The sequence below is a fragment of the Ixodes scapularis genome, unplaced genomic scaffold (assembly GCF_016920785.2).
Source record: "Ixodes scapularis isolate PalLabHiFi unplaced genomic scaffold, ASM1692078v2 PGA_scaffold8__174_contigs__length_109621045, whole genome shotgun sequence".
Taxonomy (NCBI): domain Eukaryota; kingdom Metazoa; phylum Arthropoda; class Arachnida; order Ixodida; family Ixodidae; genus Ixodes; species Ixodes scapularis.
In genome coordinates this window covers 102,213,378-102,229,828 of record NW_024609883.1, presented here as the reverse complement: position 1 = coordinate 102,229,828, position 16,451 = coordinate 102,213,378, and the positions used below count along the sequence as shown (strand labels likewise).

The following is a 16,451-nucleotide window of genomic DNA, read 5'->3' as shown; positions in this document are numbered from 1 at the left end:
GTTTGTCTATTTCATAGTCTTGTTGCCAGCTTAGGTCCCTCTAGAGAAACAAATATGCATTCAGTGTGCTCTACGTCGTGTGCGCCAGATGGGTTGGTGAGCTCCGACAAACAGGTAATCTATCCAGTGTACTCTTTTGCTTGTTTTCGTTGGTTGCTGTTTGTTGCACTAGTGGAACGGCTGCTGTTTTGTTGCACTAGTGGAACAATTGTTTATTGCCCTAGTGAAATGAGGCTATACTACTTTTGGTGCAAAACCCCAGTGCAGATGATGATTAGATGCGCTCAGTAGCGGCTCCGGGAGTCAACGAGCTTGCGCTCTTTCCACTAGACAGCAAAAAGCGACTTTCTGTGCACGCTGCTCCAGAGTAAAAGAGTCATACTCTCGTTCACAGAGTCCTGAGATGGTGCGCAAAGAGTGAAAGGAGCGCGGCATTACGTTTTTCCGGATCGCTGACAAGTAGCACAAGAAAGACGGGACACAGAAGAAGCAGAACGCAAAACGAGCGCTAACTTGCAACTAAAAGGTTTACTGAAAAATTCTGCCGAGCAAACATATCTAGTGCACACACACGTGGCACAATGCCATAGCTATCTTGATGAATAACAACAACACAGCCCATTTGGAAAAAAAAAAAAAAATAAACAACAACAAAGTTATCTTTGTGATTCAAGGTGGCAATAGAAACAATTGTCGTGATCCATGTATGTGCACTAAATACAGCGTCATGATGTAACAGGAAGGGCGCAAAATGAGCATTAAAAAGACCAGAACAAGGAAACTGCCTGTACTCGACGCAACCAAAACAGAAAAAAGCCTAATCCCTCTTGATAAAATCACACTCTTTCCATTAAATGAACAAATGCGGCGGCTACACAACACAATTTGCGGCTCGAAATTCGTTTTCTTTCCGCTCGAAAACTGGACGGTTTGAGTCGCACTCACCCTCTTCTCCATGGTCACGTGCCGATTTCTATGGTTGAGACACAATCACCAAAGATAATCAAAGTCGTGGGTAATCGAAGGCACACACCCGATGCTAAATATAGACAAAAAATATGATGCCCATTTTTCGTGGCTTGTAAAAAGCTGCAACTATGTTGAATGAAAAAAAAAAAAAGTTGCGAAACCATGTGATTTTTGGTAACTTTCTCTATATTTCTTCTTCCCCAGTCCAGTTTCGGTTTCAAGCAGTTGCATTTTTTTACTTTATAAAAAATATATGTGACGCTGTCGCAAAATATTGATAGGGTAGTCTTCCGACACCATAATGTATTGCCTGGCAAAAAATAAAAGCAATTTTTGGGGGGTGTCACTGTCCCTTTTAGAACTTAAAAGCCATAATACTGTACTCAAGAAACATCACAAAAAAATTGAAGTCATGCCTTATGTACATAAAATATTGCACAGCTTGAAAAGAGTAGCAGCCAAATTCTGTGTGGTTGTCATCATTACGACCCTTTGCAAGTTCTCCAATATCTGCAATGCTCGGGACCAAAGGTCAAGTTGCTGGTTTGTGGTAAGAGGCATGGTAATCAGTGCGGCCTCACTTATCAGTGGTTATGGATCACACCTGCCAATGCACTGCAAAGCTTATGGATGTTCATCTGCATTGAACGGTGTGCAAGTGGCAAGGCGTAGGAAAGGAAGTGGAAAGGGAGATGCTAGAAGCGGCTCCGATACATGACTGACCAAGACTCGTGTATTCGCATCGCATCTGTTCTTTTGATAGAAAATAGTATTTTCTTTTATTTTAAAATAGTATGATTTTATTGGTAGGAATTAGGCTTTCTTCTTTTTTTTGGTTGCATAGAGTGCAAGGTTTCCTTATTGCGATTTGTTTTTAATGCACTTTTTGTGCCCTTCCTGTTGTCACGACGCTGTTTACTGTGTAGTGCACATACATGAATCACGACAACCTTGTTTCTATTGCCGTCTTCAATAATGAGATAACCATTATTTTTTCGTTATGCTTCATATTTTTTGTTGGGCATATTTGCGCGCCTTGTGTTGCACTGCCAGTGCTCGTGATGTAAACTTGCTTTCGTGCTTGCCTGCTCGCAAGTGCAATGTGCCTGAAATAAATGGATGGATTTCTAAAGTTGTGTGCAGGGAGTTTTGTTGTCGGGTCTGCTGCATATATAGTCGACCATGCTGATCATCTGAGAATGTCTTGCCTCGTATATTTTCCCTACTGGTTTCAGAAAAATTAGGCATTCCATGATTTGACTGCACATGGTCCAGTGGAGGTCATGCAGCCAGAAGTGTCAGTATTCTGTAGTGGAAATTTGGGTTGATGGAACCTCGCAAGTGGTTAACATCACCAAGTTTGGAAAAGAGGACAAACTGAGATGAGAGTGCTTATTTTTGTAGCTGCTGGAAACAGAAACGTCAATGGCAATGTGCCCAACATGTAGTGCATCTTTTTGCGGCTGCATTTTGAAACCCTGTTGCTGAAGCAAAGTTCACGCTGGCTGACCTCGGTTTCCCTTTATGTCTAGACTACCTATTCACCAATGCCAGGTGCCAGTTTGGCCAGCTTTTTGTAGTCGCAAAGAAAGATGGAGGTCAGGCAGGCAAAGCCAGCTCTCGCACCGGGGGGCTATGTTGCACGTTTTGGACTCCCAGGAGACTAGGGAGAAGGAAGTGACGTCAACGATGCTCGCTGGATGTTGATTGGTGTAGTCGCTGATGACAGTATCTGCAGAAGTTGCCAAGACACGTTCATTGACACCTACGTCACTTCCTTCTCCCTAGTCTTCTGGGAGTCCAAAACGTGCAACATAGCCCCCCTGTGTCGAGCACAGGCTCCAAGTCACTCGGGCAAAACTATCCGAGGCTTGCGGACATGTGTGAATACAATCCTTTGAAGATATTCTGAGGTAAGCATAGCTAGGACAAATCTGACACCTGCTGTCTGCAGCATGCGTACGCATAACAGTGGGCATGTGGGCATATCACATTGCAGAGGCTAATTGGTAAGCACAGCGAGGACGACCCTTGACATCAACCAATTCGTTCACACGTGCCCAGTCGCTGCAGGTGAGGACGATGACAGTAGATGGCCAGTCGGCTTGTGGAATATTTTCTCACTGCCCGCTTCCTTCGCTAAATTTGTAACAATCGCTACGTCACTTCGCGTCACTCCACTGTGGGTGTACGAGTGCGTGCACGCTGCCCGCGGACATGCTTCAATCCCTCGAGTGATCGCGCAAAAAAAAAAAAAAAAGCACTGGTCAAAGCAGCTGCGTTCACGCTTTAGTACCGTTTCCAGTGGAGCACAAAAAAGCTGACATCGGGTATAGATCAATTTCGCCGCAGGGTTACAGGCTTGACAATGCACTTCTCCATTTCGACTAGCTGCGGGGAGCGCGATTGATTCTTGCAGAGGCGTGACAGTGTATATGCAAAGCACAATTCAGACGTGCACTCGCGGTCCAGATCACCGCTTGTGCTCCGTTGGCGTCTCATACGTACCTGGCGCGATTCCTGTTGAGGCCAGCAACGGGCGAATGATGTTACACCCGTGAATAATGCTGCCAAGCGGCGAGTTGGGCATCGCTGTAGGGCAGACTACACAACACCGCAGCGGCGCGTCGTTCGAATGAAATAAAACATTAGCTACACTGGACGTTTTAGCGAAAGCCAAACGAGCTGGGTTTATTTCCAGGCCGTAAATGACTTCGGAACGCTGGCAGCGGTCACGGGTCCTTAGGCCTAAACACACCCTTCCGCCCTGGAGTACGCGAACGTTACGGCAGAAAGCATAAAACGGCCGTAGCGTAGCTGCCCAGTCAGCATTGAGACCTGTGCGCGTATGTTATCCAGTTTCACACTAACGATACCTTCCAATATCTAGGACTGCACCAATGCACTTTTTCGACTGGGGCGTGGAGTACTCCAAAACAAAACGGCAGGGCGTCTGCTCGCGTCGGCGGTAGCGGGGGGGAGGGGAGCTGCACGCAGCTTAGAACAGCCCGTAGCGCGCGCGTACCACGTGACTGCGCCAGCCAATCGCGGTATTCTTCCCTCCTCCCTTTCCTCCTCTCCCTCCTTTTTTTCTCTCTCGCGGGGCTTTGCCGGGGGGGGTCTCACAATACGCCTCCCGGACCAGCTGGACCGGATCAGCTGACGACGACGGGACTGAAACCGCTGAATTTCAACCCCACAATAACCAATTTGCGCTTCGTGTTAGTATGGGCTTCTACCTCCAAGCACCGCACCACACACCACGAACGTTTCAACTCTTTGCCGCATCGCCGTGTTGCACCAAACCTATCTCTATGCACCAAAGAGAACGATATCGCCGAAGTCAACGGAGCGCTGTCAGTGGGGTGAAGCTCTCGGCTACTTCCGTCCCGCCGAGTATACTTATGACGTTTGTCCGGTCCGGCGAACTGCTTCCGATTGCCGCGCTCCCAGCGGCTGTTGGCACTTGTTATTTCATTTTAAATAAAATTGATTCATATATCTAATGATGCGAAATAAAGGTGAAGTTGTTTTGAAGGTATGAATGGCTTTGAAGCTTGTTATTGTAACTTTCTCTTTCACTCTTTCAACATGTCTGGGCGCGCTTTCTCTCTCTCCGAACCCGCGCCTCTCGCCTCGAGATGCGTTGGCCGCTGGCGACGGGAAGTCGGTGGACCGTTAGAACGCGCGAGGGACGCGAACCGGCGTGTTGTTTCGCTTCTGGTAGTGCGTCGCGGCGCGAGATTCGTCCCGCGTTCGTGCGCGCGCGGCTATCTTTTCTTTTTCGTGGGAACTTGTTGGTGTAATGTGGTCAAGCATGGATTTTCGTCATCAACACACCACCTGATGTGCCAAGTGGGGAAACAATGACTACCGAAAGCCGGGATATCAATGGTTTCGAGTTCGAATGGACGTGCGGTACGCTCTTTTGGTCTTCTCTTGCTTAAGTTTCTGATTAGATGTTTGCAACAAAACCTAACTGTCGCAGTGGTAGTGAGTATTAATTGTTTGATTTTGGCAATAGCTACAATGGTTTTCAATCACAAAACCAAATCCTATTATTGTTCAGGATTGCTCTTCACTCGCCGCGAGAAATGTCATTGTCAAATTACTGGAGACTTCTGTGTAGACTTTTTCATATCAAGATCGAGCACATATGCTCACTTTAAAAGATGGCAAACTTTTTGCTGTGAGCTGTTTATTTGGCACTGTTGTCAGTGATTCACGCGTCTGTTCGCGAGGAGTGAAAATATGAGCCTAAATATTTTTCGATTAACTGAGGATGAGCGATAGAGCGATCCGCTCTGGTTTCCCGTTTCGTTTAGCAGTGACTCACTCCTAAATTTAAGTGATAATATTAAAAACGAATGGGCAGGTTCTCGATGAAGACTCAATACCAAAGAGTTGAGCTGGTTTTCTCGGTACTCATTGCTTAGTTTCCTTTCGTTGCAATTAAGACACCGTCGTCGGTCTTTACTTATATGCTTACTTATATAATCAAATTTGCAAGAACGCATATCATCACCCTTGGTCGCACGTAACCTTAACGTTTTATCCTGTTTTGTTGTTCATTTCTTTGTTTCTCGTGTGCAAAACAGTGAGAAATTTCGTCTGTATTTTCTACTGTCTGTTGAATAAAAATGAACGCAAAAGGACAAGCATTGCATATTATTTGTGTATGGGTCACTTTCGTTGCTTTGCTAGGTTTCTGCTGCTTTGCTGCTGGTCTCGCTTTTCAGTGCTGGCTTGTGTGCGTTTCAACGCACATTAACCAGCATTAAAATGCGAAAACCAGCCGCAAAGCAGCAGAAGCCTAGCAAAGCAACGCGCAAACCGGGCAAAAAAAAAAAAAAAAAAAAACTACAATATATATATTTTCAACTCTAGGTGGCGCAAGCTACCGCCCATCCATCCAAACACAATGGCGCTGCCGTGCAGTTTCGGTTTTGGTTTCGCTGTGCCGCCATGTTGATTTTAGTACAGCCACCAGATACCAGGGGATTCAAATGGCGCTGCGGCCTCCCAGGGTTTTCCAATTTGCGTTCCATGGGCGGTATAGGAAGTTGCACTCCTCTGGCGCTGTCGTGAACCTTGGCTTGTGGTTGCGCACTCGTGGACCTTGTGACTCCCTTCGCTTTCAAAGCACACACGACGATTACGAATGATACTTTCCGTCTTCCGGGACCATCAAGGGGCACTTCTCCGGTCACGTCTTCGCTACATGTGCTCGAAAACCGCGTCAAACGTGGTCAAACCGAAGCTGCCGAAGCAATACCGGCGCCATGTTGAAACGTGCGTTGTTGCTAGATTTTCTCCGACCAAACAAAAACAACGAAAGCAAACCGGCTCTAGCTTCCAGTGTACATCGGCGTTGCGCCGTGGCCAGATTTTTTCCGTCAGCTCTAACTTAAAGATGACCTACAGATGCAGCAACACTGGTATCAAGTTTTAACATGGCGGCCCCCACGGAGCGCCGTAAATTCTGAGGAGGGTGCATTGGAAGCGGCGGCACCTTCCCCCCCCTGGAACCAATATCTGACCCGAACATGCAAGGAAAACGCTCAGTTGGAAAACTCACTCTTGGACCAGGACCGCTGGCGTCCACCAAGACCAAACTAAATACAATAACAGCGCCACCCTTCTGCGACGAATTAAAACATGCAAGTTGTTTTATTTAGCTACTGCAAAATGGCCCTGCGAGATGGCGCCACGTAGAGTTCCTGTATAGGCGCTTTACAGGAGCCATAGTTGCATGGCTGTTTTCCACGTACCGCCGCACCGCTACTCGCCGAGATGCGACCATGTGAGGAGCAGACTCAAATGCCGTGCACGAAAGTACACATTGCACGCACCCTGGCATACGTTCCCCTACTTTTGAGCGCACCGTGCTGCCATTCGCCGGCTCCTTATACCGTGCAGGAAAGACGGCGCTACGGGGATGAACACGCAATTCTGGCTTCCGTAGGGAGCCTACACAGAAGAGTCAGCGCCACTGACTCTTCTGCGACTCGACGGAACCACTAAGTGTAGCCGTGTAGTTTCCTTAGTGGCTGATGTGGGAGAAATGGCGGCGTTGCAATAGACTTCTTCCAAACCGACGCGCCCCATCGCGGCGAAATACCACGCAGTGCCCTCTGGGAACTTGTTGGCCACTTAGTTTCGGTTTCTACTGAGCAGCTTCATCTCATGCTATCACGCCGTGACCGAATACGCTGCTCATGTTTTCGATTATCTGACTTTTTTTACGAATGTACAATACACTCATTCTCGAGCGATACAAAACGAAGACCGGGGCACTTTCCTTGGTTGACTAGCCACGTAATAAGACGTGGCTTAGTCACCTCACCCCACGAGTGCATCTTTGAGCTCAGTGTCAGTAATCCCGTCCAGTACCAGTGAACTACAACTGAAATTTGGTCACCTTGAGCCCTACACGTATTTTGTTTGCCAAACGTATGCTTCTTGTTACTTCATTGGGCGAAAAGCAAGCCACATCCTCACAGGAGTATCAAAGTTAAGCCCAGCATTGGCGCATTAACTTTTAAGTAAACAATAAATTCAACCTCACTACTGCACAAAAGTTACTGTGATGTCTTCCTCATGTCATCACATATCTCACACTCAAATTTTATGCTGATAGAAGATTAAGTTTTCGCAAACGCTAAGATCGGCTAGCTACGACGGAGGCCCTAACAAGCGTCCCCAACTCCTCCTCAGCCTTTTTGGACGAGCTTTTACTGATGCCCAAGATCTGTGCCTGAATGGTGTGTCTGAAATTATCTCGGCATACTCAGTCAGAAAGAAAGCAAACACATAACAAATATTATGACCATTAGCAACCGTCAAATGCGCTTTGAATAATTTCGTTCGTTCAACACACCGCAGAATTCATGCCTGTCTAGTGCACTTCCAGCGAACGGTGCGACATTGTTCACACAAGTGCTCGACTTCTGCTTTCTTTTTTTGTATGTGCGAATGTACCTATATTATTGCAGGATAACTTTATGCGCATACGTGATGTTGAATATTAGTGGAAGGCAAGCGGGTGGGGACTTCACTTTGTGCAGTGCTGCGGGGCAGTACAGATAAGAGATGAGAAGTGTGTTCGAATGGAGCTTTTCAATGGCACGTCAGAGTTTTACTTCGCATACTCAGGCGTATTAAGAAAAACAGTAATTGCAAAAATATTTCGTCTATGGACGCACACAAAAAAAAAAAAAAAAAAAAAACAATAAAAACTTTTTGATCAGCAACACTAATGTAAAGGCGCGAGCTCGATGTATGCATACTTATTGGTTGCTACAGCTTGTTGATTCGTACACAAGCAAGATCCCTGAGCTTCGCAGCGTCGACATTCCCAGCACTGGCTCGTCCACATACCTCGAACCGCTAACGAAAAGGCTCAAGTACAAAAATACAACAAGCATGCGTTAAGACAAGCTATACTTCTCGGGCTTGCGCTAAAGATTCCAGGTCTGGCCATTTAGGTTAGTTTAGAGACCACAAATGACGCTCTCGATACCAGGAAATATGAGATAACGGCCGTTTATGGTCCACACTCTGTGTATCTCTTGTCGACGTGTCAATCGAAACCGAAACCATGCCACTCTCCTCCCTGGCTAACTAGTTCCCAGAGTGCAACGCGCGCCGTGTTGCATGCAGGAATTTATGGAAGTAGTCTATTGCGTTTAGTTCGGTTCTCGAGTATGGATGGAAGCCACTAATCATTTCTTCCTAACAAAAGCTGGCATAAGTAGATTTTTCACTGAAAAAAGTTAACCTTGGGGGCTTTAGTCCCCCATCCTTAAAATCTGCCCATGATGCATGTGCCAAGAAAATGAGGGAGAAGAGTGGAAGAGAGCACGCAAGGACGTCAGGACACCCGAGCTCTGGTTAGAGGGATTGGTGGGTACACCTAAGGCTAGGTGCCTTTGTCTCCACTGCACTTGTCGAGGACGTTTCAATGCGAGAGCCAAACACTGGACACCGGCGTTCTGCAGTCGAACGTGTTCAACGAGTGCAGCAGAAACAAAGGCTGCCTTTACCTCCACTGCACTCGTCAAACGCATTCGAATGTGAATGCGAAACGCTGGACACCGACGTTCTGCATGTGCAGTACAGACAAAGCTTTAGGTCTACCCACTAATCGCTCCAATCGGAGCTCTGCGTTTTGACATTCCTGCACTCTCATCCCCTCCTCTCTCTCAATTTCTCGGCACATAAGAGTTCTGGAAGTTTAACAACAGTGGCTAGTGAAAAATCCAACAGACATGACATCCACAAAAAAAAAAAAAAGCAGCTTTCTTTGGGATTTTTTTGAAGGTGTTCTAAAATGCACTGAGAACTCCAAGTCGAGTTACTCCGTTCGGAGCTGAGGGAGTTGATACTGAACGCACCATCACCACTACTGCAAGGGAGGTCACGTGGAAATATTGTGTCCCTGAACTGCTCCTGCCGCTTCAAACACCTTAGAGTTGTCGGAGCTGCTCATCGGTTTCAAGTCGTACCCAAAACCAGCAATGCGTGTTGCTGTGGAGGGGGGAGTAACTCATCAGCTGCCCAAAAACTATATGAGTAACTTATCCCATGAGTAGCGGGCCTTATAGCAAGCTCGTTTCAAATGCACTGGCATTATGCGAGTCATCTCGTAGAGTGCACCGCACTCGCGGAGTGCCGCACAAAGAACCGGTCTCAAACTAACTTACCGAGTGCAGCCTGATGCTGTCACCATCTGCATTGTAGTAAGAGTGCAGACCTCAAACTGAAATTAGCGCTACGCTGTTCGACATGACGGGCAGGAATGCGATTGAGAGTTGCTGCAACGTGTAGTTTATATCTGTGATGACTTCAAACAGCACGGCTGTAAGAGATATTTACAGATGGCATTAGTTCCTGTAACCTGCTCAGTACAAAACAGCTGTAACTTTTTGTTAAACGATACACTGGAAAAAACTGTGCACAAAAGCTTGATCAGAGCAAACGCAAGAAATTTGAAGGCTAGGCACGGCTTGCGGAACACAAGGATGCCCACACGACTCTTTCTCTGAAGCGTGCTCCTTCTGTACGAACAGCCCAAGTTATTTTTAGGGTTAGAATATTTTTTGCCAGTTTCACGGTGTTTTGGATGGGTGCGAGGCGGGCTCACTCTCGTCGTAAAGCGGTACTCGGTCTTGTTGACTGATATTGCCGTTTTGTTTGACACTGCGATGTGCAACACTCTCGAACCTAGCTAGCTGTAGGGCACGTTTCATTCTTGATTATCGCCGCTTGTCCAGAAAGCTCTGCGACACTTTGACGCTGCCAGATGACACTGTGCTCAACGTGCCGTTGCGCCCAACGGACAGGCCATGTGACACACCTTCGGCACTGGATTGGCTCCAATGGCTCGCAGCATTCAGAGTAAAGTGCGGTATTGCATTTTGCGCTCTAGTAACTCACCACTGCCGAGCTGCTACGCCAGAAGCACTCAGCAGACCCCACCAACTCACCTCTACGTTGACAGGGCGGTAGGAGCCATGTGGTTGGTGGGCCAAGCTTTTATTGCCTCGTGTCCGACCTGCACATCTGTATGAGAAAGGGGCATGATAAGTGATGCAAGACTGACAATCGGCTGGTTCACCGAGCATGTAGCCTCCAGTGCCCTGTCAGTTAAGGGGTGAATGAAGTCTAAAGTTGGTATATAACAGCCGTCTACTGTCCCACTCTCAGGCACGCCACCCATGACCAGTCCAGTCGTTGATCTTTAAAGGGGTTATGACACGAAAATTAAACGGATAGACAATTCTTGAAATGGAATGCTCATAGGCTACTTAGTATATACACCAAGTTACGCAATTTTTAGAGCTCTGATAATTGCAATATTCAATTTACGAATTTTTATCATTTTCATCTGGCGACCAGGCAACACTGCTCAACTTAGTCACACCATGGTGTCCATAAACCACCTGACCATGAACACTCTCTCATTCTAGGCACCCCCATGATCGCCCAAGCTCTTCTCGTCGCGGTACGACGCTCAAACAGCTCGGTAAACTGAAAGCTATTCTCGCTCTCGCCCCCCGGCCGGTTGACCTTCCACCCTGCATGCGCCTGCGAGACATTCCCGGACGACTGTGACCACAACGAACTCGTTGTCGCTGGAGCTCGTCGCCAGCGGGTCGCATTCAAAATGAACAGCTTCCAACATCTCTTGATAGCAATCACTCTCATCGCTGCTTCGATCAATGTTGAACACTTCGACAAGGCGATCGATGCCGTAGACGTAATCGTCACAGACCGGATGCTGGAAACGTGGAAGGTAAACGAGGAAGCTGAGGCTCGATACGCCAAGAGAGCCAAGTCTGTGAGTGCGTGCAAGTAGACACCACGCTGGAGGCTGGCTACGTCATCAGCCTCCAGGTCCGCCCAGATCTGAGGGGCCCGCATATAAATCGATTTATCCACGAAATGATTGCGCCTTTTTCAAAACACATTTAGCAGGATTATAGGAACATACAATGGGTCCTAGCAGTATAGTTGTGTAATAATTTATTTTTGGCGTGTCATAACCCCTTTAAGCAAGGTTAAGCAATCACTGCCCTGTGCCACCACACATGAAGGTGTCCACGGAACAAAGCCGCATTGGTCCTGCCATAACCCACACCTTGTCGAGGTAGAAAACTTTCGGGCCCTTTATTTCCTGTGTTGTACAATACCCCAAGAGGTACCTCTGTTAAAACGGGACTATTTTGACCCCCTCGGTCAGAAGCGAGGCCCCTTGCGGCCATTCAGCGCCGTCTACTCATTCATAGATGTTGCTCCTTTCGATAAAATGTCTGTGGCGACAGCTGGAGCTAGTGAAAAAGCGGACACCATAGCTCTTCCCAAAGCACCCTGTTCTTCCTCAAGAGCAGCTATTTCATCCAGGAACAGTGCAATGGTGCTTGGTGATCTATGATCGCAGACCACCGGTCATAACTGCACCAACGGCGGCGGCGCCCCCCCCCCCCCCCCCCCCCAACTGACGTCACTCAGGTGACAAGCATTTCACTCGCATGACGTGACTCCAAGCCATACTCACTATGGCTGGCGACAACGCATAAAAGGCATGCGCTGGCCCTTTGACCCATGCGGAGTGCAGTGCAGGAAGTGGAACGGCATCGGTGACCCAGTCGCTGCAGTTACCCAGAACTGTATTACTGCTGTCTCGGCGAAGGTGCAGGCCCGCTGTTTGATGCACGTAGGTAGAAGCCATCAGCCGCAAGCATCGGACACCTGGGGTGGAAAATTTTGCACCCAACAAAACAATAACTATAAGAAGAGTGGTCTAGCCGGTGAATTGCAAAAACATAAAAAGCAGGCACATAAAGAAGTATTTGTTACCTTGTCGTGCAAAAACACAAAAAGCAGGCACATATTTAAGTATTTCTGTTACCTCATCTCATGCTCAAGCATTATTTTGGATAGTATACATCAATTATGCCTGTCTCGCAGTGGCTTTCTGAACAAAATGTAGTAGAAAATACAACCAGTTGAATACCAAAGGAGAAGTAGAACAGAGAGGCACTGATTTGTTGTCACTTTAACATGCACACTATGGAAGAGCACAACTCTTCGCAATTAACCTGTAGCAGAATCGCTTAGCAGTTCTGCGGCAGGTGTGAATGTACCACGAGGCAGAATACAGTATTTGTGCAGAAAACACCATCGCAGGCCTACCAGGACGAACAGCAACATATGTACCCGCCACAAATTCAACGCGCCGGGAGGGCCATTCGCGAAGCCTGATCTGTTTGTAAATCCCGTCTTTCGACAGAACGCTTTTGTGACTGCACGAGCTCGTCAAAAGCTGACATTCCCAACATGCAAATGCGGCGCAGGCGGCACTTGGGAGCCACATGCCACTCCCGTTAATATCTCTATTATCTTCTTCTTTGTCCCCGACGCTACGTGAGGTAGCCAAGCGCTATCAAATTCCACCACAGCGGTGTCGAATCGACGATCGAACGCCACCAGTAGGTAAATTCCACTCACCTTTTACTTTCCGAACAAGCGTCCCACGGGCCGCCATGTGGCGAGACGGGGCCTGTTGCTGGCTTGCATGAATGCGCTGAATGCGCTGTGGACTTCACTGCCGACGCTCGTTCCCAAGCATTGAATATCACGACCAACTCCACTCGGCAATACCGCGGCACAGAACACGACAATGTATAATACAAGAAAGACCGCTGGAACCGCTGATATGGAACCAACGCGACCGCTCCGAAAAGCGCCCAACAAACACTTGGAGAAACGAAAAGTAAAAACAAAAAGTAAAATTGGAAGAAGCAAAAACAAACAAAACAAAACTTTTCGTCACTTCCGGTTTGTGTTGTTTTGCTTGTTTTTGCTGTTTTTTCTCAGCCAATAGGCGTTGCAACCTTACTGCGGCGAAACGCTCGTCCCTAGCATGACATAGTGGCCGTGTTCCAAAATTTACTCGATCTTACTTCAGGGTAAGGATTTTGTACCTTGGCGTTCCAAAACCTACCCGCGTCCAGCGTTTTTCAATCTGTGATGTCACGTGACACGACCCGCCGGAGGAACTCGGAGTCAAGAAGCACAGCAAGCACAGAGCAACCACGTGCTAAATGAATGTGCAAAACGACGTCAGGTGACTTCCGACATCCGCCACTTCCGCTCGTGCCGGTTGTGTTTTGGTTGTGTGGTCGTGTGGTTGGGGGTTGAGAGCACGTGTTTTCTTTCGAGGCGCTGGTGGGATGTCACAGCGATGAAGCTGCATCAAAAGAAGAGTAAACCCAAGGTGAGAGACATTTCGGTGCTTAGTAAAGCTTGTCTAAGCTCCACGGTTACATCTTAATTTTTGCGGAAACATTTTGAGCGATCGCGTGCATTCGCCGCCGACCGACGTTATGCACTACTAAAAAAAAAATAAAGTTTTTGTTTTTTTAGGCACGGAATGGGTGCATCTCAGAAAAACAAATCTTCTCCGAACTGCACGTCTTATCTCGTACTGCTACGTAGTGCTCGCAGAACGTGGAGGATATGGAAAGTTGTTTCCTTGTCTTACTGAACTGAATGTTTCCTATTTACTTACGCCCTCCATGCTTCCTCTTTTCTATGAAGTGCAATAAAGTATGATGCATGACTGTCAGATGGACCGAACCCATCACTTCAATAGTTAGCTTCTCAGCAGTCTTTTTTTTTTTTTTTTATGGGCATTCAAGCTTATGGCTAGATGAACAAGTGCCATATTCCAACTCTTCCTCCATTGCCCTCGAAATTTCCTTCCTTTCGCTAAGCCTGCTCACTCCTTCCATTGATGCTAGTGCCATCTAGGATACCTTCACTGCAGTGTGGCATGGAGAAGACTGTGGTGACTTACCTAAGCTGCTTAGAACGTCGGCCAATCGAAGGTGGCCACGAAGACCAGAATTTGGCAGACAATAGAGGGTTCTTTAACAACGAATAGGTACACTTTTCTCTACTCGGGAGTTTTAAGGTGAACAAAGAAGCATACTCGCGCGTGTCGTGACAATACGATTTTTTGCAGTCTGTTCCCAGTCCAAAACTTGGGCCAAAGAAAGCCAGAAAACCCAAGCCAAAGCCCGAGCCCGAGTCGGACGAAGACCTCAGCAATGAAGAAGACCTGGAGTTCAGCGACGGGGATCACGACATCTCTGATCTGCTCGAGTCGGACGAGGGGGAACCTGAACCCGAAGCACCGAAGCGGGCTCTCGGTGACCAAGCTTCGACGCAGCCGCGCAAGAAGTCCAAGACTGCAAAGTCAGACCTGTACAAGCCACCTACAGCCGAAGAGCTCAACAACCTGAAGGAAGTGGAGACGTTGTTTCACTCAAACCTCTTTGGGCTGCAGGTATGATCGTCGAATTAGTATTGAGGCGCATTTCTAGTTGTCACTGGGCAGATTTCAGTTTCTAGGATGAAGTGGTTTCTTTTTTTCTTTTGCTACACTTTGTTTCTTTGGCTTCCTCCCCGAAATTGAGCAGATTTCTCCCTTACTTAAAACACTATGTATGTGTCGTGTACTGGTCTGTGATGGCATGCCGGCCGCGAGACAGTGCGACGGGCATGCGAGCGCCGGCTGCTCGCGCGAGCCAGGCCTCCTTCTGCGTGCCCCCATTCGGTTATGACTGCTCAACCTAGAGCACGTACACAAAGTACATGTACCAATAAACCCTTAGTACTCCGTGCCTGACGCACCGGACGCCTCGAGTGAACTACTTTACAGTATGCTACAGAAATTGGGCAGATGCAATCTGATTTTGCATGGACACTGGCCCAGTACTTACGATGAAAAGCTTTCCGATAACACGTTGCCAAAGTTAACTAGGGATGTCAAATACTTTTGTCTAACCTCGGTTCGATTGATGCGACAAACCTTTGGACTTCAGTATTCGACGAAGGAGGGGTGGATGGATGCTAATGGCTTTAACTTTAATAACGGCTGGCAGCTTGCACCAACTAGCCTAGAAACCAAAAGTATTATTCCTCACCTTCCCCTTCTAAGTCAATCTGCTTCCCCTCTGCTTTTTTTGTATGTAACACCAGGGAGTGTGGGATATCGCCAGGATGATCTTTTGGGGGATCGGGCAAGAGAACTAAAAATATTGCATCCCACCTTCTCCCACCCAGCGAGGGGGTCTCCAATTTTTCTTTGGTAAAACCAAGTCGGCACTGCCCCAATACCGGTCCCACTGGAGACTTTAGGCTGGAGCCACGCGGGAGGGAGTCCCAATTTTCCTCTGTCCTGCCTTTCCCTAGCTGTGCTACCTAGTTTTACTTCATTAAATTTTCCCTGGACAATATGTTCACTACATACCGCATCCCATCTGTTGGGCGGCGGCAGCTCTTTTTCGGTTTATGTGCGTGCGCGTGGTAGTTGAACTTTGCGCCAAGTGTTCAACCCGGTTAAGCTCGAACCTCGGCAGGTGGCATCCCTACAGCTTACCATGGAAACTTGAAACAGTAAAGTAACTGTTGCCGATGCTCTTTTCGTGTCTTTCAGCTCTCGGATCTTCTCAAAGAAGTGGCCCTGAAAGAGAAGCATGTGCACCAGTTTGATGCTTGGCTCGGACTCTTCCGCAAGGCGCTTCTGGCGCTGCCGGCGTGGGACAAGGCTCGGGTAAGTGAGGGCAGTTCGGTCAAGTACCTTTTGTTGACGACTGTAGTCACCGACAGCCTGGGAAACGCAGGGCTCGACGAGTCCCAACCAGGAGCCAATCACGCCACAAGAAACTGGACGGTGCTAGGCCGCAACCTGCATCACTCAAAGGGCAGCTCCACTCAATTCTGAAGATTTCGGGATAATGAGTGATTTCGCATTAGAAAACCCTAGTAAAAGACACTGTCATTTGCTTCACGAAAAATTGGATATATATTTTTAAATCTAACTTTAAACGAGCAGAAATCGTAACCGAAACTTCGGCTACGTCCGGCAACATTGGCCTCGGGTTGCCAAGAACATGGCTATCGCATGGTAC

General features: G+C 47.7%; 1 protein-coding gene across 1 annotated transcript in view; it reads left to right on the top strand.

Annotated features, from left to right (window-relative positions):
* LOC8038393 (nucleolar protein 6) overlaps positions 1-16,451 on the top strand; it is a 103,907-nt gene that overhangs the window by 56,142 nt on the left and 31,314 nt on the right. Inside the window, 3 exon segments of the mRNA XM_040223003.1 lie at positions 13,696-13,750; positions 14,501-14,824; positions 15,977-16,093. Coding sequence (XP_040078937.1) covers positions 13,696-13,750; positions 14,501-14,824; positions 15,977-16,093 — 496 coding nt within the window.